Source organism: Corvus hawaiiensis, chromosome 8 (genome assembly GCF_020740725.1).
Source record: "Corvus hawaiiensis isolate bCorHaw1 chromosome 8, bCorHaw1.pri.cur, whole genome shotgun sequence".
Taxonomy (NCBI): Eukaryota; Metazoa; Chordata; class Aves; order Passeriformes; family Corvidae; genus Corvus; species Corvus hawaiiensis.
The window spans coordinates 21721010-21747435 of NC_063220.1; the positions used below are offsets into that span (position 1 = coordinate 21721010).

The 26426-nt window shown below is 35.8% G+C and overlaps 1 protein-coding gene across 2 annotated transcripts in view; it reads left to right on the top strand.

Moving 5' to 3' along the window:
- The window catches only part of ADK (adenosine kinase), a 274629-nt gene that overhangs the window by 64644 nt on the left and 183559 nt on the right, over nucleotides 1-26426 (top strand). For both annotated transcript variants that reach the window (XM_048311027.1, XM_048311028.1), the window contains exon 4: nucleotides 6100-6178. In XM_048311027.1, the coding sequence (XP_048166984.1) occupies nucleotides 6100-6178 (79 nt within the window). The remainder of the gene's footprint in view (nucleotides 1-6099; nucleotides 6179-26426) is intronic.

Sequence of the window (26426 nt, forward strand, 5' to 3'; positions counted from 1 at the left end):
CATAATCCTAACCTGGTTGGAATTACTGGCTTTTTTCATTTGGTGTTTGTTTGGATGAGGTGATTAGGAAAATACTTCATGTGAAATTCTAGTTTGCAGCAGCAAATGCTTCCATGAAGAGTCACCGTTCTGTGAACTTTAGTAAATAAAGGAGAAAAATACGATGATCTGGTCTATTCAATTGTGGCAGTCATATTCCTAACAAGTTTAGCTTTCTGTTGTGTTGTATGTCCGTGGTGCTAACCTGTCTGCAATACTTCCTTCTTAGCATGCTTCGTTCTCCCCCTTTACTCCCCTACCCATTCCCAAGCTCTTTAATTCTGTGCCAAGCTAATAAGAAGAACTAGCTCTGCATAAAGTCAGTCATTGCCAAGCAGCTGTTATAAAGTTTTCTCATGTACCTCTGTGATTGTACCTCATTTCAAAAAGGGATTTTTGCTCTTTCAGTTCAATTTTAAGTAAGAGCAACCAATTCTATCTGTATCTCAATCTTAATTCGTTACATCTCAAAGAGTAGGGATGAAATTGTTAATATATATAACTATCCTTTTTAGAGTTTGAACTTTGAACACTGAGTTGTAAATTTAGGTAGAGAAATTAGGTACACTCTTCAGAGTTAAAAAATATGAATTGCTTTTCTTTTTACGCACAGAATTTGCTCTAAAATATTCTCCCTTCTACTTCTGCTTAAAAATGATACTCTCTGATTTAATTATCATGTTTGATTCTCAAGACTAGACCTTTTCCTTAAATGTAAATTAGATTTTACTTAGGATGAAATTAGGAGGGCTTCAGCTTGCCTGCTAACATTGACCAGGGAAGGTTGTCTTTCAACAACATGTGCCCCATCTGCCTGGCGGTGTGGCTGCCTGCATTGTTCTGGCATTGGCCCAGCCTGTGATGAAACTGAGAATGTGACAGATGACAGGCTTGTCCAGATGTATGCATAACTACTTCTGCCATGCCCTGCAAAACAATCAGGATGCAGGTTTGGCATTATTTAGTTGTTTGTGTTGGTTTATTCCTTGAGGGTTTCCTTAAAAATTGAAATAATATTTGGTGGTGTTTTTGTAGTTTTACTGAGCTTTTAGTATTATTAAAACAGGTTGTAAAATATGATGCTCGCTCTCTTATATACTTTTTTCTTTAATTTATGGAGTGATTTCATAGGCAGTTGGACACAGGTTACTTAATTTGAAGATTTAAGTAGATTTTTAAGAAATGCAATTAAAAGGATCAAACATCTAACTGTCAGCGTTTTAGTCTGGTTCTCCTCACAGCTGAACATGTAAAGCTATTGCCATGTCTTAATAGGACTGCTTCTTGCCAGTAAAAATAAATATCTGGCAAAGGTGTCAGAATCACCATTAATTATGATTTTTAATTAAAATCTAATTAAAATTCATCCAGTACCTTAAAAACATACCAAATCCTTGTTTACCTCCCTCTCTAGAGGTATCAACAATGGCTGCATCCCCAGCCCCAACATACCTTCAAAGAAAAGGAGTTATAGACTTATGTGCAGCTTGCAACATTTTACTGATTATTTAAGAGGTTTCCATCATAGTGGTCTTGAAGATTTTTGTAACACCAAACCAAATATACAATCCACTGAAAATACTTTATTATTGTTATACAGAATAACCTGATTTTTGTCTTACATTCAGGCTGTCATTATCTGGTTATCTGGCATTCAAAAGGGCAAAAATTATTTTTCTCTCGTCTCTAGCTGCTTTTGACAGGTGATTTTATTTATGTGTAGCTCCTGCTGATGTGTGCTATTGAGTACATCTTAGGTAATAAACAGATATATCAAAAGATATCCAGGGCAACACACCCTGCTGAAAAACAAGAGATTACTTTTCTCTATTTCTTGCAGATAAGTAGTTTCTGACATATGCATCAGGAGTGTTTTTTCTTCTCTGTGTAAGACAGTTAAATGCTGGTATTCTGTGGCCATTTTACTCTTTAAAAAGGGGGGTTTTTTTTGTAGTTTAATATAAATTACGTCATAAAACTTAACGGCATTACTTGAATTGCTTTAATTTTACTTAGTGTAGCTGCACTGCCTTATGTTGTCTGCTTTTGTTGTAGGCAATGTTTTATGTGCTTATTTTTCTTGTCAGTTTGATTTTGGAACCATGGTGAGCCATACACGAATGTATCTGTTGCTGTGTAACAAGAAGATAGTCCCAGCTCCAAAACCCTCAGATTCTGTGTATAAAGCAAGTTACGAGAGACGAGTATTGATCCACGAGAGGATTGCCAGTTATTAGGCTGGAGAATATCCTTGGGAAATCACACAGCCTTGCTGATGACTTTTTTTTGACATTATGGTGAAAGATAGTTTGAAGGAAGATTTAAAGTACTTTTGCTAATAGTCACAGAAAATTCTAGTAACTGGACATTGGATGATATCATGGGTTAGTGAGAGAAAAGCTATTTTTGTTGACAGCTTTGTGCCCAGAGGCTGTTGTAAATCTGAAAGTACCAAATGAAGGATGGTGTGTTCAGTGCATAACACTTTGCAGGGCCTTGCAAATGCAGAGAAGTGGCTTCTGCTTGCAGTGACTGAAAAGGGGCTATGAGAGAGCTGGGGCGAGAGGCAAGAGCTGGTCAGAGGGGTAGCTGACACAGATGATCTTTGCAGGTGTTTGAGGGGATATTACAGTGAGTGCAGTTTTCTCTACAGTACAGTAAATCATGCTTTTTAAGAGGTGCTATGAGAAGGAATAGTGTAAGGTTTACACATAGATTAGTAATAGCACACAGAGAAAGTGGCTAGTGATGCTTGGGTTGTGAATGGTCTGAGAGGCAAATGGGGGTGAAATTGTCAGCAGTGATATTTACTAGGGGGAAATTCTAACAGCTGTCTCCAGTTTGAGGTAATGGTATGGCATATGTAAGAAGAATCTATGCCTTCTAAAAAGAAGCCTCCACCTCCTGTAATGCATGGAGGTGTATTTTGTTTAAAAAAAAAAAGGTGGAAAGATTATATTCTCATTCTTGTTTGTGTTCTTTTGTATAATAGCTTCTTCTACTACCACCTTAAAATTTTTTTTTAATAGCCATTAATTCTGTCAAAAGTGAGGCTACTGAACAACCTCACCTTTCAGTAACAAGTTTAGTTAGGAGTATATTCTCTTCTGAAAAAGGGAAAAAAAGCAACTGACAGAAGTGTTATTGGCTTTACTGTGTCTGAGCAAAACATTAACATACTCTCTTTGGTCAGTGCTAGAGGTGATCGGCAGTATCACAGCTGAAAACATATGCTGCTGCAAATGCAAACTTACTTTTGTTAAAATACGCTTTAATGTGGTGGACAAATTCATGGTACTAAAAATAGGGGCCCCCTTTATATGGTACCGATTGTGGGATTTATTATCCTGTTATTTAAGGTAGTGGTATGTTGCTAGGTCAGGAAAAGGGTCATGGTTCTCAGATACAGAACAGCCTTAGACATACTCTGAAAAAACAACAACTGCAGAATGTGAAGCAAAAATAATATTCAGTCGTGCTCCTAAGGTTCTAATTTTCTTGAATTATCCTAAGTGTGATAACAGCTCAGTTCTGAAGCACACACAGCAGCTCTGTTCAGCATTCCTGACCCTTGGAGCAGTTTCTATGGTTGAACTTCCTTCCTTCAAGTGGAGGGTTTTCTAAAAGCAAGCACCGTCTTTCTGAGGCGTGCTGGAATGAGTCTTCTCTTTGCAGGTCAGGCAGACAGCACACAGTGACAAACTCTGTGTTCCCACGCTGCCTGTGCCATCTGCTGACATTGGGAAAAATGTCCATCTGACTGTTCAGCTTAAGATAAAAAGCTATCAGCATTCTGAATTTTGAGGTCATTCTTGATACAATCCAGGCTCTTGTGGATTAAAACAACAGAATTTATATTATCCTTCTGATTTGTCATGGAAAATGACCAGCAACATTTACTTTTCTTGCAGCTGTATGAACTTGTTATGTTTTATATAAGAGATACTTAGAGATGTTGAATTCACCATTTTAATTCAAAGGAGTTATGTCTTTTTGTGTTCAATCTGAAATAGTGTAACCATCGTTTGTCTTACTGTATTAAGTAATTGTAAAATAATTTGTTCAGATTATTTCTTAGATTACATAGCTGTCAGTTTGAAATTTTTATAATACAGATGGTATTTTATAGCAGTTGTCATTTTTTTCCCTCCAAATTTAGATATTGACTATTTTATTCTTCATTTGAACTGCAAGATAACTATTTAAACACATACTTACCTAGACTAAGAGCTGTGTATGTAGGTGCTCAACTGAAGTGTTTATAATTTTAGTATACTATTAAATAAAGTGGCCATGGAAACTTTCTGAAGTTCCTTTAGCTAAAAGAATTGAAATATCAACTTGCATGCTTATAGATATACAAGAATACAAAAATAACCATGTGACTTGCACAGTACATACTCAAATTGAGTGAAAAGGCAAAATGTAATTAAATTAAAGAAAAAATATTGCCAAAATACTTAATTGGTTCATGATGGTTTGTCTTTGCTTGAAAATCAATTGTTAAGAGACCTGTTGGGTTTTGTTATTTTTTTTCCCACTTTCAGCTACTTGCTATCATTTAAGGTTTCAATTGCTTGACACAGAATTGGTGGATAATTAGTAGTGTGGATAACTATGAAAAGCATATATAGTAATTTAGTTCTTGATTTTTTTCTAATTGTCTGCCCATTGGTAGTTCACTAGGGTAAGTAGCTCATTATTCAAACACTTTAAATGGAAAGTACCGTAGAAAGAAAAACGCTCTTATTAATAAGATGGTATTGAAAATAAAACCCTTTTAAACAAACAAGTCATTATTTGACAAATCTCTCCCGAAAGCTGTTGTTCACATAATGTAAGAAGATTGGGGTTGTGAGGAGGAGAGAAAGGGTAGGGTTGGTAGATAGCACTCATCTTGCACTGTTATTGAAATATAGATGTGTCACTCCTTAAAAAGATGCTAAACACAATGAAATATATTGGAATACTTCTAACTAGGCAAGGTTCATTTGTTGAAGGTAAAGTTAGTAGGCATTAAAGGCAAATATATGCTATTAATTAGGGTCATTGAGGTAATTTTGAACCTCAGATTTGCAAACAAATTTTACAGTAAACATTTTGACTTGCTGGAGTACTTCCTTCTGAGTCTAACATCTTCTGAGGTTGCCAATCCTGCTGTTTAATCCACTCATTTTGAAGTGTGCTTGGAATTTAAAGGCATTTGTGCATAGCCTCCCTGCAGTCTCCATAACTCCCTCATTCCAGTTCCCTTTTCTATAGCCTGTGAGTAGAGAGGAGACTGCTTCTTAAGTGGTTGTATCCTCTGATCAGAGATGTAACATATCTCCTAGACAATGAACAGTGCCTTCCAGACACTGGTTCTTAACCAGAAGTTTTGATCTGAAATATGAGGGTAGATACTTCTGTTGAAAGTTTAAATATTTGTTTTAATATTCAAACCTAATATACTACTGAATGTTAACAGAGAATTCTATATTTTCATAGTGGTATGGCTTGAAGGATTTGAAAGTTCACCTGGAGACACTTACCTTTTCTGTTACCAAATTTTCTCACATACTACTAGATTTGTTCATCAAAGTTCTTCACCTGTCAAAATATACTATTTCATATGAAATATTAAAGTATAACACTATTGTTTGGGTTAATTTTGAACTAGGCACTAGATCTCCTCAATCTTCTCTCTTAAGCTGGAAACAGAATGTAAAATTTAATGAGGTGGAATAAGTATCTGAATATCTTAATTTATGTAATTTTTCTTCAAGCATGTATTTTACCAATCTAGCAGTTCATTGCAGCCGAGCTTATGCTCCAGATAATTTTTTTTCCCCCGGTGGTTTACTCCACTTGCAACTTTAAGGTGAAGAATTCAATTTGATGTCATACTTTGTATTAGGATTTGGACAAACTCTAAATAGATGCTTCCAGTTTGCATCATGTCTAACAGTGAATGTATGTGAATTTCTTGTTTTCAAATAATGTGATGTAGTCTAATCTTCATGACTTGTTTTGGAAAATACATTGCAAAGTTTAACTTTCTTCTCTGTTTTTTCTTAACAGGTTCGAAGAACTTGTGAAAAAGTTCAAAGTAGAATATCATGCTGGTGGTTCCACTCAAAATTCTGTTAAAGTGGCCCAGGTTTGTTCTTCCTTAGCAAAGAATTATTGGTAATTTCAAGTGTTGTGTTTGAATCTGTTCTGTATTGTCTGTTTCATCTTCAGCACTGCAGAGTGGCTTCTTAAGATTCTGTTGGTCAGACTATGCTGATAGTGTTGTATGTGACTTTTTTTGAAGTTGTGCTCTTTCGTCTTTTCACACGTGTTCTGCTAAGGTTATAGCTACAGCTGCAGTGTACTAGGAGTAAAAAGCTTTGTCAAAGATGTGTGCTAGAAGGGGAGGAGGCGAGGACAAGGTCCCTAGCTGCAGTTAGGAATCCTACACTGAGAAAGGTCACAATGACAATGGTTAAACACTGAAGCTGTTGAATCTCTGTGCTCGGAGATTTTCATAACTTACCAGGATGAGTCCTTTGATCAGGCAGATCTAAATTTGAGGCTGTCCCTGCTTTGACTGGTGAGTTGGACTGGAGACTTGCAGAGGTTCTGTCTAGCCTCCATTGTTCTGTGATTCTAACCACATTCAACCTGTAAGAACTTCAAAGTTTGTCCATAAAAGACTGAAATGTAAAACTTCCTTTTATACGAGAATGTTTCTGGCTATGGGTATGATGAACAACAGTAATAATGAATCTGGTTTCAGGTATATTAGGTTCTCTATAACAAAAATATGCCTTTTGTCACAGTACTTCTAAGCATATACCTATGTGCATGTTTTTATATCATGAGAGATGTAAAAATTCTATTAAAAAAATACACAAATGGTACTTAGAACCTTCTTGTTAATGATCCCAGCTTATTAACTTTGAGGCTCCCTATATAATTAAAACTGACTGCCAGATAGCATTAAATGCACATTTGGAAGAAATAAAGTTATAATCTAGTAAAGGTTGCCCCAACCAATAAAAAGGAAAAAAATCATTGTAGTAATTACTGCTCCTTTCTACAAAATAGTTGTTGCTTCTTTACTAAAGTTTTCATTTTCTGAACCCCCAAATGTCTTGAAAATATTTTGGATTAAAAAAAGAGGATTTGCATGTGTTTTAGTGTATACAGTGTTGTCATTCTGAAATGGTTATGTTTTTAAAATACAGTCAGCTTTCGGAGCTTGTTTAACCATGTGGTCAAGTCAATTTTTTTGCTTCTGATACTTTTGAAAAATCTCTTCATCAATGGAGCTCAAGTTATTGGAATCACTTTCCATCAGTTATCTATCAGTTATCACTGATAGATAACAGGTATCAGTTGCTTGACCTATGAGGATGGTGTAAAGGTGGTGCCTGTGTCATGACATCTGATTAGAGGTGAACTTTTTGGATGGACTTCTGCAACTCTTTATTAGTTCAGAGACATAGAATTCTGCTTCTGTTGCTGCATTTAGATTGGGGAGGTTTAGAAGCAAATGTGCTTGGTAGACTCAGAGTTTCTAAACTTCGAAGTGTTCAAAGAGCCCAGGATTTTATTTCCGTCTCTCCTTGAAGTGACCTCTGTGGCATCAGCTAATTTGTTAGTAAACTATGTTTCATTCTTTAACTGTCATTAACCTATCAGTCCAGGTATTGTTCAATATTTATGCTATGAAGTACACAGAACCCATATAGAGTCAAGGAAACAGATGAAATTTAAATCAGTGGAATGTAGGTATTTCTGTGTCAATGCTCCTCTCTTACACTGATAAGTTTTTGCCAGTGAACTTTTCCTTTATCTTGGCTCAGAGTTGGGAGCCTCATTCAGTTCCAGTTGCCATCTGGAATTGTATTTGTCTCCAGAAGGTTTGTCATCTCCTAGTTTCTGTTTCAAATACGACTGAAACTTAAACAGTTGTGCATGAATAACATAACATCACTAAAAGACTTTAAAAAGAGAGATGAGAGAGAGGAAAGAAAGTGAATTCTGGAAGTCTTGAAAGAAGCTGTTATTCTGTAAGCTTTAGCAGAAGAAAAAAAAAGTGAGTATAGAAAAAAGTAGTTGAAATGTAAACCAAAAATTAAATTAAAAATTTTGGAAGAGTTTTTGCAGCAATATTCATTGGCTTATTGGAGAGAATAAGTGTGTAAGTAACCTTAGAGAGAGAAACTTAAATATATGTTTTAATTTGTTGAAAGTAATGGGAGAAAGTAAACGCTAATTCAGGAAGCTTGTCTGGTGACTGAGAAGTAAAGGACCAATAAATAAGTTCAGAGTGCCAAGGCAGCCACACTCAGAGTGAAAGTGGATTCTCTGCGAGAAGATGTGGGGAAGAAATCCTAAGAACGCAGCTCTTACTGATTTCTCAACCTTATGAGAAAAGCTTGAAAAAGTATACTATAAAATGACAGATAAAACCTAAAAGAGTTTGCTCCAGCTGTTGAAAATTGATGAGAAATAATGATGTGTTAAAGAAAGACATCCTTGGAAGCCTGACTACAGTGAAATACAACTGTCTGAGTAGAATGGTTGGAAATGAGCAAATGGCCTCTGAAGTCTGGCAAATTGTGTTTTTAAAAGTTGAGTTCTGAGTGGGAAGAGTATATTACTAAGGAGTGTATAGGGAAAGTGCAACTAAAAAGAAATCATTGGATTAAAAAAAGGAAGAATTTAGGAAGCGGTTGAAAAGGTTATGGAATTGTTTGTTTCAGATAGTTGTCTTCTTTAAGGATCAGAAAAGCAACACTGTGTTGAAACAAAAATACCCAAAGGCAAAATGGCTGGAGAAGCTTTAGAATAGATAACGTGTCTAAAAAGGAGAAATGAACCTGTTGTATGCTTGCTTACATGGTATCTGGTGATCATCTGCTCATGGTGTATGAGCACATCATCATCTGCTACACGTGCTCATGTATTTTAGATACTGCCTTTGTACCTGCAAAGGTAGCATCATCTACTCAAGAAATGCTGTCTCTCTGTATCTGAGCAGGATAAGCCAATTTCTTTAAGAAAAAAAGAAAAAAGTCTTAGAAATACTGTATTTGTCATGTGTAAAAAAATTGAGATGGTAATCACAGGAAGAGGCAATAGGAAGAAGTTCTGAATTATGAAGAAAACTGGGAAGAAAATGAAGCTTAAATCGTGGGGTTTGGAACTAAAATTTAAAGCAGCATCAACTATAAATGAAGTGAAGATTTTAGAAGTTTACAAAGAATTAACCAGAATTGAAGTTAAGCTGTGAAGAGCAGAGTTAGAATTTTTTTTTTCTAGTGTGTTAACAGAAAGGAAAGATGGGAAGTGCAGCCGTGAAGGAGGAATTTGGCTGGTAAGGTACGAAAGGGAATCTTGGTGTTTTTTCAATGTTGTCTTGCAGCAGAGCAGAAGGAGAGTGTGTGGCACTCTGCAGAGCTGAACAATAGTTGAAGAACGTCGTGAGAATCAGAAAGCTGGACATTGGCCCTGTTGACTGCCCAAAGCAGACATTATGTGTACAGAGTATCTCAGCAGGGTCAGAAAAAGAGAAAGGTCTGCACATATGAGGGACAACAAAAAAGGTTTTTTTGTAGAAATGCTTGTAATGTACAATGGAGAAGACATATTTCCACAAAATGAAATGTGGAAGCAAGAGTCAAATCATATTTTAGAGGGAAAGCTCTGTAAAAGGAAAGGCAAGAGCAAAGGAAAAATTATTCTGTTGCAGAAGAAATACAGAAGACTGTTGGAGTAAACATGGAGAGGATGGAAGATAAATGACAAAGGGGCAGAAATTCAGAAATATCATACTCTTCAAAAGTGTAATAAGCATTTTTATAAGTACAATAATATTTCTTTTAAAATACCTGCAAATGGTGAAAGAGAGTACCAAGAACAATGTAAAAGCATTGAAAGGCAGTACTAAAGCTCTTTATGTTCAGGTTTTCTGGAATATTAAAGTTGTTTGAACTGATCCTGGAAAGAGTTAGGGAATCATTTTTATCATGGCTTGACTCATGATATGAAAAGGGGTGGGGGGGAAGTGATTGGTATATTCCAGAAATGACAGTAGTAGGCATAAAAATGGAAAATATAAATGAGACAACAGTTTAGTCATTCCTTAATGAGATTAAATTAACAGTAAATTATGCTTCAGAAATACTAATTCATATTCGGAGAGTAATGGTGACAGAAAGAAGTGAAGAAAGTGGAGACAGAATGTGAGAGAAATGACAAAACTAAGAGAAAAGTTAATAAGTAAGATGGAAGGAGAAAAACAGTATAAAAATCCCAGTGTTGCTCTGATTCTGCATTCCCTCACTGTCCCATCCTTGTTTCTTCCTTACCAATCTGCATTCCTTGTCCACTCTGATCTTTCTTGGGTGTAAATGTGTTCACCTGTGAAAAATAGATGCCTAACTATGACAGATTGAGTACTTACAAGTCCTTAAGGAAAAGTCTTACTGAAGTATCTTTTTGTTTGAGACTTTAGTACTCAGTGGAAGAATAGAGACAGAATGTAAAGAATGGAAGGAGGGTAAAAGAAATAAAAAAAGGCTTTCCTGACTGCAGTACAATGCAGAAAACGGATGGAATCCAGATAATCAGTAAAAATGCAGGTAAAGCACTCCTAAAGGTGCTATATTACTGTAAGTGTTGTTGGGATGACTTTTTTTTCTTAACCCACCAATAGGACATGTTGATAACTTTACTGGATCAAGTTTCAATGAATCAGGCATCAGTCACTAAAAATTGTTTGATAATACTTTGGAAAATGAGGACTAGAGAGGATGACTGAATTGCAATCCTTTAGTTTCTGGAATAGAAACCAAAGTTTAACTTTCCTGTTGGCTTGGCATTAGAATTATCCTTTTATACTAACTTCTAGTTTTGCTGTGTGTTTGAAGTTGTGATGCATGCTTAAGAACAAGAAGTGTAGGGGTATCAAATTGAAACTGCAGTGTGCTTCTCCGACCTTTACTTGTCTCATTAAATTTTGGCTTTATATCTAATATGATATGTGACATCTTGCTTTAATCTGAGCTCTTGCAATCTCTCCAAATGATTGGATCCATTATATTAAATCTATAAAATATGCATACATGTAACTGCATGCAGTTCATAAATAATGTGTTGTTTTAGGGTTCTGCCAACAAACTAAATTCAGATTCGTGGAGACAGTATTTTACTACTACTCAGCTTCCTCCCATAGTTTTAGTTAAGCCTGTGTCTATCTAACAACAGACATTGATGTGGAAGGAAAAAGAGAAAAAATTCTGGGTCTTTTAATAGGGCTTATGACTTTAAAGTATATAAAGCAAATAGCTTACATGTGCAGAGAGGGCAAGTATTGCTGACCAGGCTGTATTTGCATGATTTTTATCAGCATTTCTTTTGCTTTTAGGGTGCTGAGGTTAGAACTGCAAGAAGTTGTCTTTGAAGTTTTATCTTTCAAACACAAGTGCTGGATTTCAAGTTTAACTTGATAGAGGTTTATAACTTGGATTTTAGACTACACAACCTTGGCAACAAACTGCACATTTACAGTCTTGTTTTTCTGGAAGTACTTAAAAAGAATGCCATAATCTTCATCCTCAGAATGGGTGCTCTTGGTTTCTGTCCTATTTCTTAATAGCTTATTTTTATTCTAGCAATCTAGGTATTGCTGTGGGTCTAACTTAGCAGCTAGAGAGTCCTGTATTCTATGGTTTATTCATCCTTGGACGCATTGCAAAATTCTCACAACGAAAGTTTTATTACTGCTGATGCCATGTGGGCTTGGAAGAATGTACCTTGACACATTTTAGGGTGAATAGGTAGGACTGGCAGATCGAGGGAAAACGTAAGTTAAAATTTTTGGGAAGCTTTCATATAGATACTCTTGGGAATTCACAATAATGTTTTTATAATCACACCTGAGAAAATCATCATAACTCCCCTTTTCTTTCTGCATTACTACTTGCCATCTAATTGTAACCTTTCAATTTTGGGGCTATACAACATTTCTGGGAAAAGTCTATGTCCTGATACTTTGAAGAAGTTTGGCTTTAAACTAGAGTATGTGTACACAATAAAGTGTTTATTGGAATGACTTTTAAATTAGGGATAACATTAAGAGAGAATAATATGCTAAATTATATTGAACTTTCGAATTTACATCAGGGAAGTATGGAACTTTTTTCAATATCAGCCTATATTTCAAGGGCTTGTAAATTAATCCCAATTTTTATTCTTCCACTATGATTAACTTATTGTGTTAATCTAAAGTGATTGTGCTTTTTAGCATTCTAATGAACTCATAAATTTGAGAATTTAGCTTTGAAAAATGAATGGATTCATGCTTGTTTATAAAAAGTGGTATGCTCTGAAGGCTTAGAAGTATTTTAAATTTTTACTACTTGTTATGTGAGTAATTAGCCAAACCTTGGATTTATATTAGACATATATGTCTACTGGGTCATGTCATGCTTAATCCAAAAATAATATGTAAAATTAAAAATTTATCTATGAAGAATACTTGCAGGTGCAGAACTGCATTTTATAGACAATATGATCTGTAATCTTGTAAACAAATGAATAGCTTCATTGCAACTGATTCCATGCTTTTAAAATTAAATTTAGACGTATTTGCTGAGAAGTACCCCTGGCTAAACAGTACTTCCTGTATGTAATCTACAAAATCCATAACACAGAGATCCATCAGTCCTTCTGTGATTTCCTCCCACTTTCCTATCATTCTGTATAAATGAGCATATAACTAATGAATTTAATCTTTTCCTCACTTGTGAGAATTTCTGGATTACTTCTCTGCAGTAGATTAGAGTGAGGCATAGCAGGAAGCAAGACTTGGCTCAGGAGCAGGCCTCAAAATGTATTGAACATGCATAACTGGCACAGAGATAATGGCAAGGCTATCAGAGAGGTCACCCCAAGCATACTCGCAATTTTTTCATGTTGGCAACTTTGCAGGAACTATCATTTTTTTATGGAATCAATCATGCCATCAACTAGGAATGTTCTCTGTTCTGCTTATTGTGTGCATAAAATCACTTATGCAACAAATAGCTTTCTCCAAAAACTGTTTCTGGACTAACACTCCAAGAAAGTGCAAACGAGTCCCCTAAACAACTTTTTGCTCCTACTTAGTGAAGCAGAGAACATTTAACTCTGTATCTTTCTGTTGCCCAAAAGGAAATAGGTCTTTTTTTTTTTCCTAAGAGAGGTAGGTTTTGTGCATTCTGAACCATTTGGACCAGAATGTTAAATTCCTCAGAGTTAGTTTTGGCCTTATGCTTGATATTCCTTGGGCAGCTTCATTTTCATTCCTTAAGCAGCTCTGCTCAGATGGGCTTGGTGGCCCCAGCAAACATGTGTTTCCAATATTTTCAGTAGTTTAATCCAGCTTTCAAGAAAATGTACAAAAAAGATCTCTAAACCATTTTCTGTTTGCTATGGCTTCATAAACTTAGGGGTAGTAGCCTTACCCTCTCTCCAGACAAAAATCCTGAGGTGTGTGCTTCTTTCTATGCCGGGTCTCACGTGTTTCTGTTGTTCTGGGGCAGCATTCCACAGTGTGGTCAGTTCCGTCAGCAGCATGTGCTGTCCTGCAAGTGCACATATCTGCTTCTCAAACCTGTTCCATGTAAAAGAAGATAAACCAGACAAAGAGCTGAAATTTATAGCTAATTTTTTCTTACTTATACCTTACTAAAATTTAAATGCTAGTAGCCAGTTAAGTGGACCTCTTAAACACCTGTCCTCAATGCTCTGTGTGACCAGTCCTAATCAATGAGATGTGTACTTGCTGAAGGAGTAGCAAAACATGTCTCAGAGCTACCCAAAACAGTCATTTAAGTTTGTCTCTCTGGAAATACAGCAGTGGCTATTCCCACTATGGCTGAGATATGTCCTGTTGATAGTGTCACAGCAGACAGTACCACATACCAGTGACATCAGTTTCCTGAGTTAGTTATTCTCTCAAGTGCATTCTGTCATTCATGTGTGTTTCCAAATCAGTCTGTCAAACACCACAGTGATGTGTCCCTGCTTCTTACAGAGCAGCCAGCGCTTCCTCATCAGAATTAAAACATGCAGCTTGGGAAACGGGTGTAATGCCTAAATTGATCAGTACAGATGTCAGAGAAATTTTGTAACACTTGAGAACTGCCTAGATTTTTTGGAAAGTCTTAGAGAAAATTGTCAGACCTTTTACTCAGCTGCAGCTAAGATTTTTTTCAAAGTCTTATTCAGAGCTACTTGGACAGTTCAAAAAAAGCAGCAAACCCTTTTTGTCCTAATGACAAACTCTACAAAAATGTAAGCAAATTTCCTCCCATATTACAAAGCTGGGAACTTCTCCAGCTTTCTTCGTGCTTGTGAAAGAAGCCCATCCATTGTTTATGTGGTTATGGGTCAGATAATGAAAGATGCAGCAGTGCACTGGAGGACCTGGTTTTTCAAGGTTACTGGTAGTGAGGCTTTTTTCTGTTCACTGGGAGTGTCTGTGTACAACTCTGTGTATATTTATAGACCTGGGAATATAATTTCAACAAATATCAGCATGGTCTGAAAATGAAGGTCCAAGGAGCCTGTGGCAGTTTTTCAGACTTTGCAGTGCCAGGTCCCTAAATCTGTCCTCTCAAAAATGAGGTAGTTCCAGTTACACCATTTTCAGTTTGACAACAGACTTTGTTATGAGACAGATAGTAGCTGTTAAGCATTGCAAGACAAACATCCTTATGTGCATCGCTTTGGCATGGAATTGAGTGGTTCACTGCTGGTCCCATGGGCTTGTCTGTTTGATGCACCAGAACCATATCCACTTGTTTTTTCAGGTCTTGTTCCTGGCCAGCAACATCAATAACGCTGTAGGAAGACTGTCTTAAAAGTGAGTTTGGATGTGACATATTTTAGAAAAACAGCAAAAAGAGTTGTACCATCACATTCCTGCTAAATCCATTCAGATAGAACCTTGAAACTCTCTCTTCTTCAGTGTGTTTGAGTGAGCTTCAGAGTACATATGCAGCCTCTGTTCATCCATCCAAAATTGTAATTTATTTAAATGATTAGAAACTGTTTCCATATTCTGGAGTAATCAAACACCAGTCACCCACATGGAATCAGAAGGCACTATATAAATGGTAGCAGTTGGTTCTTTCTGGATGTGCAATTCAGCTGCCTGCTGCTTGAGTGAGCTTATATGCTTCTTTAGCTGTGTTAACACCACGTTTCGAAGCTATAAAATTTTTTTTCAGATTTTTCAAAAGCAACAAAGGAATTTAGACTCTTATCTCTAAGCTAATGTCCACCTAAATGAGTGGACTCAAACTTTGCTGTTTCTTGATTTTGTTTTTCCCTGAGCCAACGCCACCTTTAACTCGTAAGACATGCTATATATGAGAGTGATATTAATTAGCACATTCCCTAATTTATGCTTATCCTGAGAAGTAAGATGTTTCTAGGTAATACAGTCATTAGTGTAGGCTGGGATTTCTCCTGAATAAGCAAACATCTGGAAGTATCAGTAATATACAATAAGGGGGCCTGGTTCCAAGGGTGCCATGATGTGAACCCTCCAATGTTTTTTGTGCAGAATGACAATGGGACTTTCTCAGAACCTTTTGCCCCATAAAGCTTTCCGTGCAGTGGTGGGCTGATGGCTTGACTGACATTTATTTGACTCGTTCCCATTAGTTGACACTGGAAGGAGAATGAGTGCTTGATTTGGCAATCTCAGAAGAGGGTAAATCCCTGTGCTTCACCGATATTAATTTGGCGTGCCACTGAAGCCTTGGGAGCTCGGGAACTGTTTTATCCTTAGCAGCTCAGTAAGTTACATAACTACATCTTTAGCAATTAATTAATGTTAAGTGATGTGATACAGTGGGGAGTTAATTGTCCTGGAAATCTGAAATGCCAAGTTACGGGGGTTTCTTGCACATCTCTGGAATGCTTCCTGTTGGAAGTATACTTTTTTTCCCCCTTAACACAAACACTGACAATCTTGCTGTTAGCTAAGAATTCTATGCAGGTTTTATAATATACTATTCCTGGAGATCTCATGCTTCCCTCGGAAAGTTTAAATATATTGGTATAAGTTCCTTACACATTTATTAGATGTATCCACAGATTTGTTGCCTAAAACCATTCTTTTCTCTCCTTCAATGATTTGTGCTCTGTCCAAGAGGATGTACATCTGATTTTTTGATTTTTTTTGATTACTTTTGATTACTGCTAACTTGCATTGTAGGCCTGTAATAAATGAGTATACCTGTCTCTTTCTTATGCATATGATGGAGGTAATTGTGGTTTATCAGAATAGAAATTTAATATAGGAATTTACTTTAACTTTTTAACAGTGCACAGAGGTAAGGACTGATTCGTCAGGAGGTTCAGTAGTGCTTTTTTTAGGACCCTGAGCATGATTTCAAAGGAACATATAGGATTGTCAATCACATCAGCAGACTGTGTTTCAGTGGCTTTTGCAGTGACTAGTATTATGTGCTACTTTGTTCAAGGAAAGGATATGGGATAATGCAATGAATTGCCAATAGGGAAGTCTTATCCTAGGACTACTCCATTAGCAGTTCACTTACACCCTGACCTGTAAGAGTTGGCCTGTGGGTTATCTTGTTATCGGTATATATGTCTAGTCTTTAGAAAAAAAACCCAACAAACTTCTGTAAAATTTGATCTCATTGATCTGCATTGAGTTTCACAGTTTAATTTTTCTTGCTGCAAAATAGTATTTGGATGGATTAGGCCTGTTATCGTCTCAACTATAGTAGAAAATGTACCAGAATATTTACCTCATGTTACTGGGGTTCCACTCAAAATGGTCACAAGTCCTGAAAGGGAAAAATATGGCACTTGTATGCTCTGAATTTGTTAAAGCATAAAAACATATGCAGCTCCACTTAGTTTCTAGCTATATTGTACCCATAAAGTGCTGAAAGCTGGCAGTTATTCACTTCAAGTGCCATGCTTGTTTTCTGCTTTTAACTGAGGTTTTTTTCACTTGTGGGTGAGGAGGAGTCCTTTATGTGTAATAGCTGCATTTTGCATCCTTTTCCTCACTATGCCAGATCCTGTTCCTAAGGATCTATCTTTCACTCTTTCTCCATCCTCACACATGTCACACTGTCAGGACTAACTGAACAATGTCGAAGTATTTAACTTGTTTGCTTCTACACAGTTCTATTTTTTTCATTTTTCTAATGAGAAGACTACTCTGATTTACCAAGGCATCTTTAGGAGTTAGGTGCAGACTTTGTGGAATTGAATGGTATTTTACTTATAAAAGACATACTTTATATTACATACCCATCTGTATAAGCAGAGTGAAGTTTAGATATCCTTCCTACGAAAGAGAAATGACTACACCCAATTATACTGTGTTTCTTCATGACGTTAGAGGCTCACAAATAAACTAATTCAAGAAAATTATTTACTCTAGTTCTGTCAATGGTAGCATTAATGTGTTGATGTATATTTGTAGACCCTAGAGTACATCTTTATTTTATTGTCATTGTAGAGCTGTGGGATCAGTTAATTTGGTTAGCTTGTCTTTTAAAAATATGACCTGAAATCAGTGATCTCATATTGTTAGTTTATAAGTAAAATAAATGGCTTTTGTTTTTTAAAAAAGGACTTTTGAGAGCTCACTGGAACAGTAGATGATTATTATATTTATATTTATATTTATATTTATATTATTTATAATTATATATATTATATTTACAGTAGATGATTATTAAATGAAAAAGGAAACTTGTTGACATAAGTGTTTAACATTGTTACTATTAGTTGTTCAAGTTTTTAAAATACATTGTGTACAAATAGAGATTACAGTGGGTGTGATGGATGAAAAAAGCTAAATTTTGTGTGGCCTCAGCAGTACTCATCTATGATCTCAAAATGGGTCAGCTTATTCTGTAACAGCTGCTGAATTGCTGCAACCTGCAGGCTGAAATACTGAGAGAACATAGGTGCTGGTTTATTTTAATTTACCATGCTGTCACCTGTGGTAGCTCAGGAGATACATCATGAGCCAGTGAATTGTTCCTTCAGTGAGGGCAAGGGTTCCTGGGAAAGAGATTGGTAGGCTGCTGGTTAAACACCACTAAACTCTCCTATGGAAATCTGTTCCTTCTCATAAGTCAGAGCTAGTCACCTAGCCGAGAAGCCAGAAAATCAGCTTTTCCTCCCTAGAGGTTGCACATTACAGAAATTCATCTGGATTATTCAGTGGTGTCCAGCTATGTCTGTATGGGCCCCTGCACTGTTGTGAGAGGGAATTTGATCTCAGATTATTTCATCCTCAGTTTATGACTATACCTAAAGATAACTGCGAGGTAGTCCAAGATTCAGCATTAGTCTAATTACAGTAACTGATCCCCAAATTAATTTTGGTAATGGTTATCACGTGTGAAATGCAGATATCTTGATAACATGGTGACATTACCTTTTAAAATTGCTGTGAAGAGTTGCTAACTGCTACTGCTTGTAACAATCTGCCCTACTCCCATCTTATAAATGACACAAAATGGTAACACACAATTAAGACTTTCGGGATTTCCTATTTAAGTCACTGTGAAGTTTTTTCGACTATTACTTTCAAAACTTTATTGAATAGAAATATACAAAATGCAAAGGAATTAACACTGCAGGAATGTTATGTTAACTATGTTACAATTATGACTTAGTATTAAGACTTTGTATGATTAGTTGTACTTTTTAAACAATTATATGCTTTACAATACATTAAAAGGCTTGTTTTTCTACCAAAGAAATTATTCTCAAATAAGCATTTGTCTGCCTATTTAGTTAGGTTCATAATCTTTTTGGGTTTTTTATTACAAGCTGGTCCATGGCCCTCTAAACTGGGAACTTATCAAATTTTGCCATCATTATTGATGAAGATATATCTACTTCTAAAATTCTTTGCAGTAACCTTGTAAGAAACTGCATGCCTTGTTTTCCACTAAGCATGTTCTAGGATCCAGAGATCTAGAATGAGCTGAGACTGATGGGTTACAAACAAGAGCAAGTTGGCCGGAATCAAAGGAAAAATTTCTCTTTCTGCTACACTATTTCTGGTCTGGTTGGATAATGGCTTTAGGTATGACACATAGAATTTTTTCAGAAGAACTAACATGATTTAAAAAGCTGTAGCAATGACAGTTTTTAAATTTGCATACATAATGTAAATTTGAGCTTTGTGCTGGGAATGCTGCTGTGAAGTAGACCAAGTGTGATTTTCTGTGACAATCTAACTGTGTTAGAATTTTAGACTAGATGACTCAAAGCTGCCCTGCTAAAAATAAAGCAGTTTTCTGTTTTAAAATCTGAGCTGTACACACAAATTGAGAATATATATGCAAACTAAAAAAAAAAGCAGGCTTCTGTCTATGACAGATTTTTTTTAATGGTATTTTATTTAACTCTTATATACAGTTCAAAGGTTGGAAGATGTTGGGAATTAAGATACTTATAAGAATAGGTAACTGTGACCTGGTCATAAGAAGCTACATTTCCATGAGACCCCTATGTCAATAGCCTAATATTTTTCTTGCAGATGAAAGAAGCTCTATGGAGCAATTAGTGAGGCAGCACGAGCTTGACATCCATGTTTGCTTTCGTTAGGTATTGTGGCTAAGTTAAATTTTAGTATCAATTTGAAGAGTAATAATTAAATTCTAAAGCAGCTTCCCGTACAAAATGGAGAATGGCATGGCATGCTTTATTACTCACGTTTAGGTACGGCAATTGAGTATGTTTGAACTCAAGCAAGCAGTAACATGTGTGAGATGATTATTTTTTAATTGCAACATGATGGAGTGAATTGGCATTTTGGGTTCTCTGTTTTTCTTTTACTCTTGTTATTTTTTTAATCTTGTAATTTTTCCTGTCCATTCTTTGAAACATATTGATGAACTATTTTGTTAGTTGTATCAAGTTGAGTTTTAATTATTCTTTCATCTTTTCTAGAAGATTTAGAAGGAGGGGAAGAATTTGACCGTCATCTGACCTGGGTTCTTGTCAGATTTTTCTTATTGAATTAGCATTATGGGAAAGTGTCTAGTTTTTAAGATGCTTTTAGACAGCTGAAAGCAGACTTTTGCCTATTAAAACATAAATCTGTTCCATCAAAGACACAAAAAAGACATAAAATTTTTTTTCTAACTCACGCTCTGAACTACTGTCTGACCACTGACATTGAAGTTCTCTTTTATAATGTGTCTGGCTTAATAAGAAGTGACCTCTTCCACTTTCCATGGTCTCCTTCCATGCCTTTTTTTTCTTGTGAGCATGCAAACACCACCAAATATTCCCAGTTCTAAAGCTATAATTTAAAATTATATGGGTGAGGCAGCTAAAATAAAAAAGTTTTAAAATAAATTCCACCCTGTTCTGTTCTTTATAGGGTTTTTTTGATGGTTTTGCTTTGTAGTTTAGGGGCTTGAAATGTCTTCTGACACGAGACAAATTCTGTGCAATTTCCTCTTCACCCTGAAATCTCTGCAAGTGTTTGCTTTGGATTTGTTCTCTAGTACAAGCTCACTGTACCTCTTCGGAGTCTGTAATCTTCCCTTGTTCTGATCTGAAGAAGGGAAGCATCCCTTTTTCCAAAGGAGTCACTCCAGGTTATTGGCAGGAAAGTAGAAATACCCCTCCTCTTACAACAGTGGGACCCAGAATGCAGTGGCAAAATGTCATGACTAGAAAGTTTTCTTTTTATTTTGATGATCTGCTTAGGGAAGAGCTGATGGCTCTTTGAATAGTACTTGGTATTTCATTAGTACAGAATTTGTCAAGTGCTGCTTATTGTGTCAACAAGCAGCAGTCTCCATTGACCTTATGGAAAGAGTACCTTATAAATAATTCCAAACTGTTCCTTTATTTCTTTGGTTTTGGAGTATACTTGGGAGTGTTGTGGCCAGTGCTATACTATACTGTACTATAGAGTTATGTTTTGAAGTGTAGACATTTGCATCTCTTTCAGGAAGAGTGCTTTTTTTTTTGCATTTTTAAAAAAATTGTAATCTGTGTAGCATACAAGTATAAAATATAATTTAGATGTAAGGGAAAATTAAAAAAACACTTGATGCTTCTGTATCTTTCTCATTGAAGGTAGATTTTCAGTTTTGAGGAATTTGCTTTAGATACAGATTGAAGGAAAATTAAAAAAAATACCTATCTTGTGCCATCCTTGTGGAGCTATTTCACTTGGCCCTTTCTTTTAGCTTGGCTTTGGATGCGGGTAAGCATTCATTTTAACAGAGCTAATATTAGGGTTGTAATCAGAGGAGTAATAAAAGAAGAGATGGAGACAACTTTTTCACAGTCATGTTCATTATTTGTTCGTCTCACAGCTCTGGGATCCAAATGCTGTTGCTACAGTCAGTAGCAGTAAGTTTGGTAACTCATATTATGGGAATTGATATCTTTGTTGCATGAGTTGTCTTGTACGGAGTCTTTCAGACTTCTGTTTTCTTCTCCATGGTAGTTTGAATTCTCATGAAACCCCAGGAGGTTATCGAATACTGCCAGTATGCAGACATGAAATAATTACATATTTCTTTCAAGTCAGTGCAGGGAGCATCAAAGTCTTCTGAAGAATCTGAACATAAATGAAAAGCAATATATTTGGACTGAACTTGGTGTAGAACTGATACCAGTGGAAAGATGAAACCTTTGCTAGAAGTTAGTGCTTCAAATGCCGCACTTTGTTAAAAATTATGTGCAGCTTAAGATCTTCAGTCTAGGACAGAGCTTTTAAAATTTGCTTTTTTATTGACTACAAGTCTGTGCTGTTACTGTGACAGATAGAGATCTTACATTTGAGATTTGCATGCTTGTTACTCTAACTAACAATCATATACCTAGAAAAGACCTAAGGATTAAAATAATGCTTTCTGGTCCAGAATGCAGCAACTTAAGGTTAAGCTGAAAGTTTCAGTTCTAGACTGCAGTTTTGCACCCTATTACATGCTGGCTACAGAGCATGGTGCTAAATATCAAAGCTCACTGCTCTACCTCTCCCATCATGGCTGTCCTCCACAGAAACAGGGGAGCTGTTAAAAATAACAACTGGAAATAAATCTGGAAATAATTAATCAAATTTAGAGACAGAAGGAAGTAATTTATAGATACGAACTCTAATGTACACATCCTAACAGAGGCCAAATAAGGCAAGTCAGTATAAAGCAATATATTTTACGGGAATTTTATGCCATTTTGGACCATGGCCTAGACTTTTTTCTGATGATCAGCCCCCAGAAATTCTCTTGCAAGGGAAATTTGTGACTTCAGATCTCCTGAACCACCTGTAAGCTTTCAGTGGTAACTGAAACCCAGGTAACTCTTCACTAGCTATTTATGATAACAGCCAGTTTAATTTCATGCTTTCTAGGGAGTAAAATAACTCCAGATGCAAGAAAAAAGCAAGATAAACATAGCAAAGTGTCCAGACAAGACTGAAAGGCAGCTAAGGGGAAAATAAAGACTTTTGGGTTTGCTTTGTTTGGGTTTTTTTTGTCTTTTGGTTGTTGTTGTTGTACCTTTAGAAATATTTAGCTCTATGATTGTGCTAGAAGGTAAAAATAGTTGTTCCTGGGGAAGTAGAGCATCACTGGTAGAATGCTGTCAGGCAGTATTATTTCACCTACTTTCTCTTTGACCTTTTAGAGTCTCATTCTATACCTGTCTCTCAGTATACCAAGTTGCATGGGCACCCATCAATTTCTCATGAAAGATTGCAGGAGGGGAAGTACTAGATGAGAAAAGTCAGCTCTTTCTGTAGAAATAACCTTACTTTCAAGCACTTTCAATATCAACTTAGAAATAAAAAGATTTACAATTGGGATTGATCCACAATACTGCACAATTTCTCAGAAAATGTGCCTGGGCTCATCATTCTCCTTACTGACATTATCCGTGGTACTAGAACATAATTATTTAATCACAGTAACATCTTCACTTGCATAGACTCATATGTTTAGGTTTTTTAGGTAAGGAAACAAACAGATGTTTTTGTTCAAATCTGTTGCTTTCTTCACTTTCAAGACCGTTGATGTTTCTTTAATAGGAAATAAAACATCCTGCAAGCACAGGTAACAGCTTTTCAGTGTGTATCGACTTGCTGTTCTCAGTGTAGTGTGTGTCAAGGTGTTGTAACAATTTCATATCTCTGATTGATCTTCGTGGCGTGTGGTGCATTACCTAGACACCATACAGTTAAGGTGAGGAATCCTGCTAGGATACCTTTGCTTCTGTTGGTAAACTCAGGCTTTTAATGCCTGTTCCAAGTTGTTTGGGTGTTGGTATAATATTTTCTTTGTGTAAGTTGAAAACCCCATCTTCTGTATGACAAAATAATTTAGGGATCTATTAAACCTCTAATTTTAAAAGAGTGATATATTGGTGATTATATGGGTAAACTGGATTTGAAGCAATGCTTTTGAATTACAGCAAGACAGCATCTGTAGACACTCTTAAATTTCCACTAAGACAAATAAAAAGGAAAATTATTTTTCAGGACACAAAAAAATGTATTATATCAATAATTTTAGTACTTGTTTTTATCTGCATAAATAGTAGATGGTTGGTTTGCGAATCTGTTTTGTAAGAATAAATGAGTTGCTATGAACCTGCTATCAAGTCTTCCCTTGTTCCTGTGAATTTCAGGAAGTATCACCTCATTCTTCAGAAGAACATTGTTGTGAGGTTGTACTTCATATAAGAATTCATAAACTGTAAAAACCCCATGCCAAAATATGAGCCACCTTGATAAGATACTGATTTAATTGCGTAACGGCAGTCTTCCATGAGGGAAGTAAGGACTCCTAGTCAGCAGACACTATGCTTCCACTAGTGTGATATAACTTAATGTAGTTAATTTCAGGGCAAGTTTTTTCAGTTTTGGAGCGTTGGGGTTTTTTTTCTTAAAGAAGAGTTGAACAAGCATTATGATAAAACTGAAATGAAGGAGAGATGAGTATTTAAATATCTCATTCTGAAAATGAACTGGAACATAAAATTTAAAATATCACGTAGCAATTAATAACAATTAATTTTGAAGTTAGTTTTACTTCAAAAGTCTTTTTTGACATTTTAGGTAGGTTTTTATGTATTTCAGTCTTTTTAATTTGGGCATTGTAAGAATGGATCTTCAAAGTTGGGAACTTTGAAATTGACAAATACAGAGTTTAATTCTACAGAGAATTGTAATTCCATTACTCCCCCCTCTGCATTTCTCAGGGTTTCCTATTGGTATAAGACATAGTATTTCCCAACTGGGTGTAAGAATTGTGAATGTATTCACACTTGGAAATACCTGGTGTTGGTATTTACTAGAGGAAGACTGGTTAAACCTTTATGGGTTTAAGAAACAAAATACAGAGAAGCTTTTTCTTTTCCTCTGTCAGAAAACTAAGTTTCACTGGTGTTTTGTGACACTTCACACTAGCTTTTTAAGAGCTAGCTTTTTAAGAGCCTTTACCAATTGAGCCAAATCTGACAGGGTAAGAAAGAATGACAGAGGTGAACCTCTGGGTGGTGGGTGCTCCATCCCTGGAAACATTTAAGGTCTCTGGTCATTGGAGGAGATTTGGACTAGATGACCTTTAAAGGTCCCTTCCAACCCAAACCATCCTATGATGAGCAGTAATCAGTCCATGGAATACCAAAGTAGTCCCTGCAGTTACTGGGATACAGGAAACCCTTATTCAGAAAGTCCTTTGCCATTTCTCAACACCCTAATTAGATGATCTGCAGCAAAACCCTTGGATGTGCTCCTGTCTGTCTCTCTGATGAGGAGATGCATTTCCATCATGAGCAGTCTTGACAAAAGACTTGTCAAACAAAGATACCTTTCTGCACAGTTAAATGAAATTCCCAATCCATTGGATTCATGATCCACTTTCTTCTCTAATTTGAAACCAAGTGAGAAGAGAGGGTGTTTAACTACCGGGAACAATACACAGCGGCTATTGGCTTTCCGTGGTGCTTGAGTTAACTTCTAACAGTAACTGAGGGCCAAAAACTGTAATGGACTCAGAGACTGAGGTACATGGTGAAGTGTACTGTCAGTGGAAACAGCATTAGTAGTGTAATTAAGTATGAATCTAGCAGAGAGGCTGTAAGCAAGGGGATATAAAAATTTCACTTTCATTAGGTTAGTATTATTGTCCAAGAGGTAGAAAATGAAAGATTTTGCAATGTTTTTTTCTTCTTAGTGCTTTAAAAACATCTTTACTGAAATGAATAAAGGTCTAAAGTCTCTTGTTATCTTTAAATATTAAAGCAACATTTAGATTGTCAGATTAATTATGCTGTATTCAGATAAATTCAGACTCACTTTGCAAGTCTGTGAGCTGCATTACAGTAGACTTGCTAGAATTAGTAAAAGTTGTGTTACAATTGTTTTGCATTCTTTATTTCAAAAGAAATTACAGAAGCATCTGAATATATGCTGTTAACTGTTTTTGAAGCAGTATGCACTGTTCAGAATATTTAAATAACTAATGAATCAATTTATAATAAATCTTTCATATTTTGAAAGAGTATTCAAGATGAAGCCTGATAAAAGGGAAAGGCTTTTGTGTTGTAATCTCATATTTCATCATGCTTTTTGGAACTTGCATGCTACAGAAAGGATGTTTTAAATTAAAAGTAGTGTTTGTGGTTGCTTGAAAAGTTCTCAGAAAAAACTTCTTGGATGTTAACAGAAATGGGATCCTGTTGGCATTTTCCATTTCATGCATGCTAAGTCAAAAGTGTAGTATCTAAATATGCTACAGGGAATTATTAAAATTACACAGTTATTTCCTAGCCAAAACTTGAAATTATCTGCTAAACTTCCTACTGTAATGCAGTGCTTAAAAATGTGTACAATTTAACAGGAGGTAAAATTGTAGATGGTTTCCAACCTTTAAAATAATTCCCATTTGGTTGCAAATTCCATTGCAATTAGAAAAGGCCATAAGAGTTTTTAGTTTTATTTAAGACGTAGAAGAATAGATTTAATTTCCAAAAGTGCTGTGTATCAGCAACTCTGAAGTATTTTAAATTCTAGCCAGAAGCACAACATAATTGATATTTATATTATTGGGTATGGCAGCATTCTCAGGGCTGTCATTTTGCTTGTAATTTTCTCCTTGCTTGTAAAATTGTCTTATTTATTATTTGCACTTTATTCTTAATCAGTTTTGCTAATGTAATAAAAACATTGAAATGTTATTATATGATTAGCAATTTTCCACTATATTAATCCAGCATTACATTATACTGTGTGGTGACAATAATGATTTCTAATGTGGTAATGAGAGAGAGTTATTAACATGTCCCAGTATTTAATAGTTTCTTAATTGCAAAATGAAAAAATATTT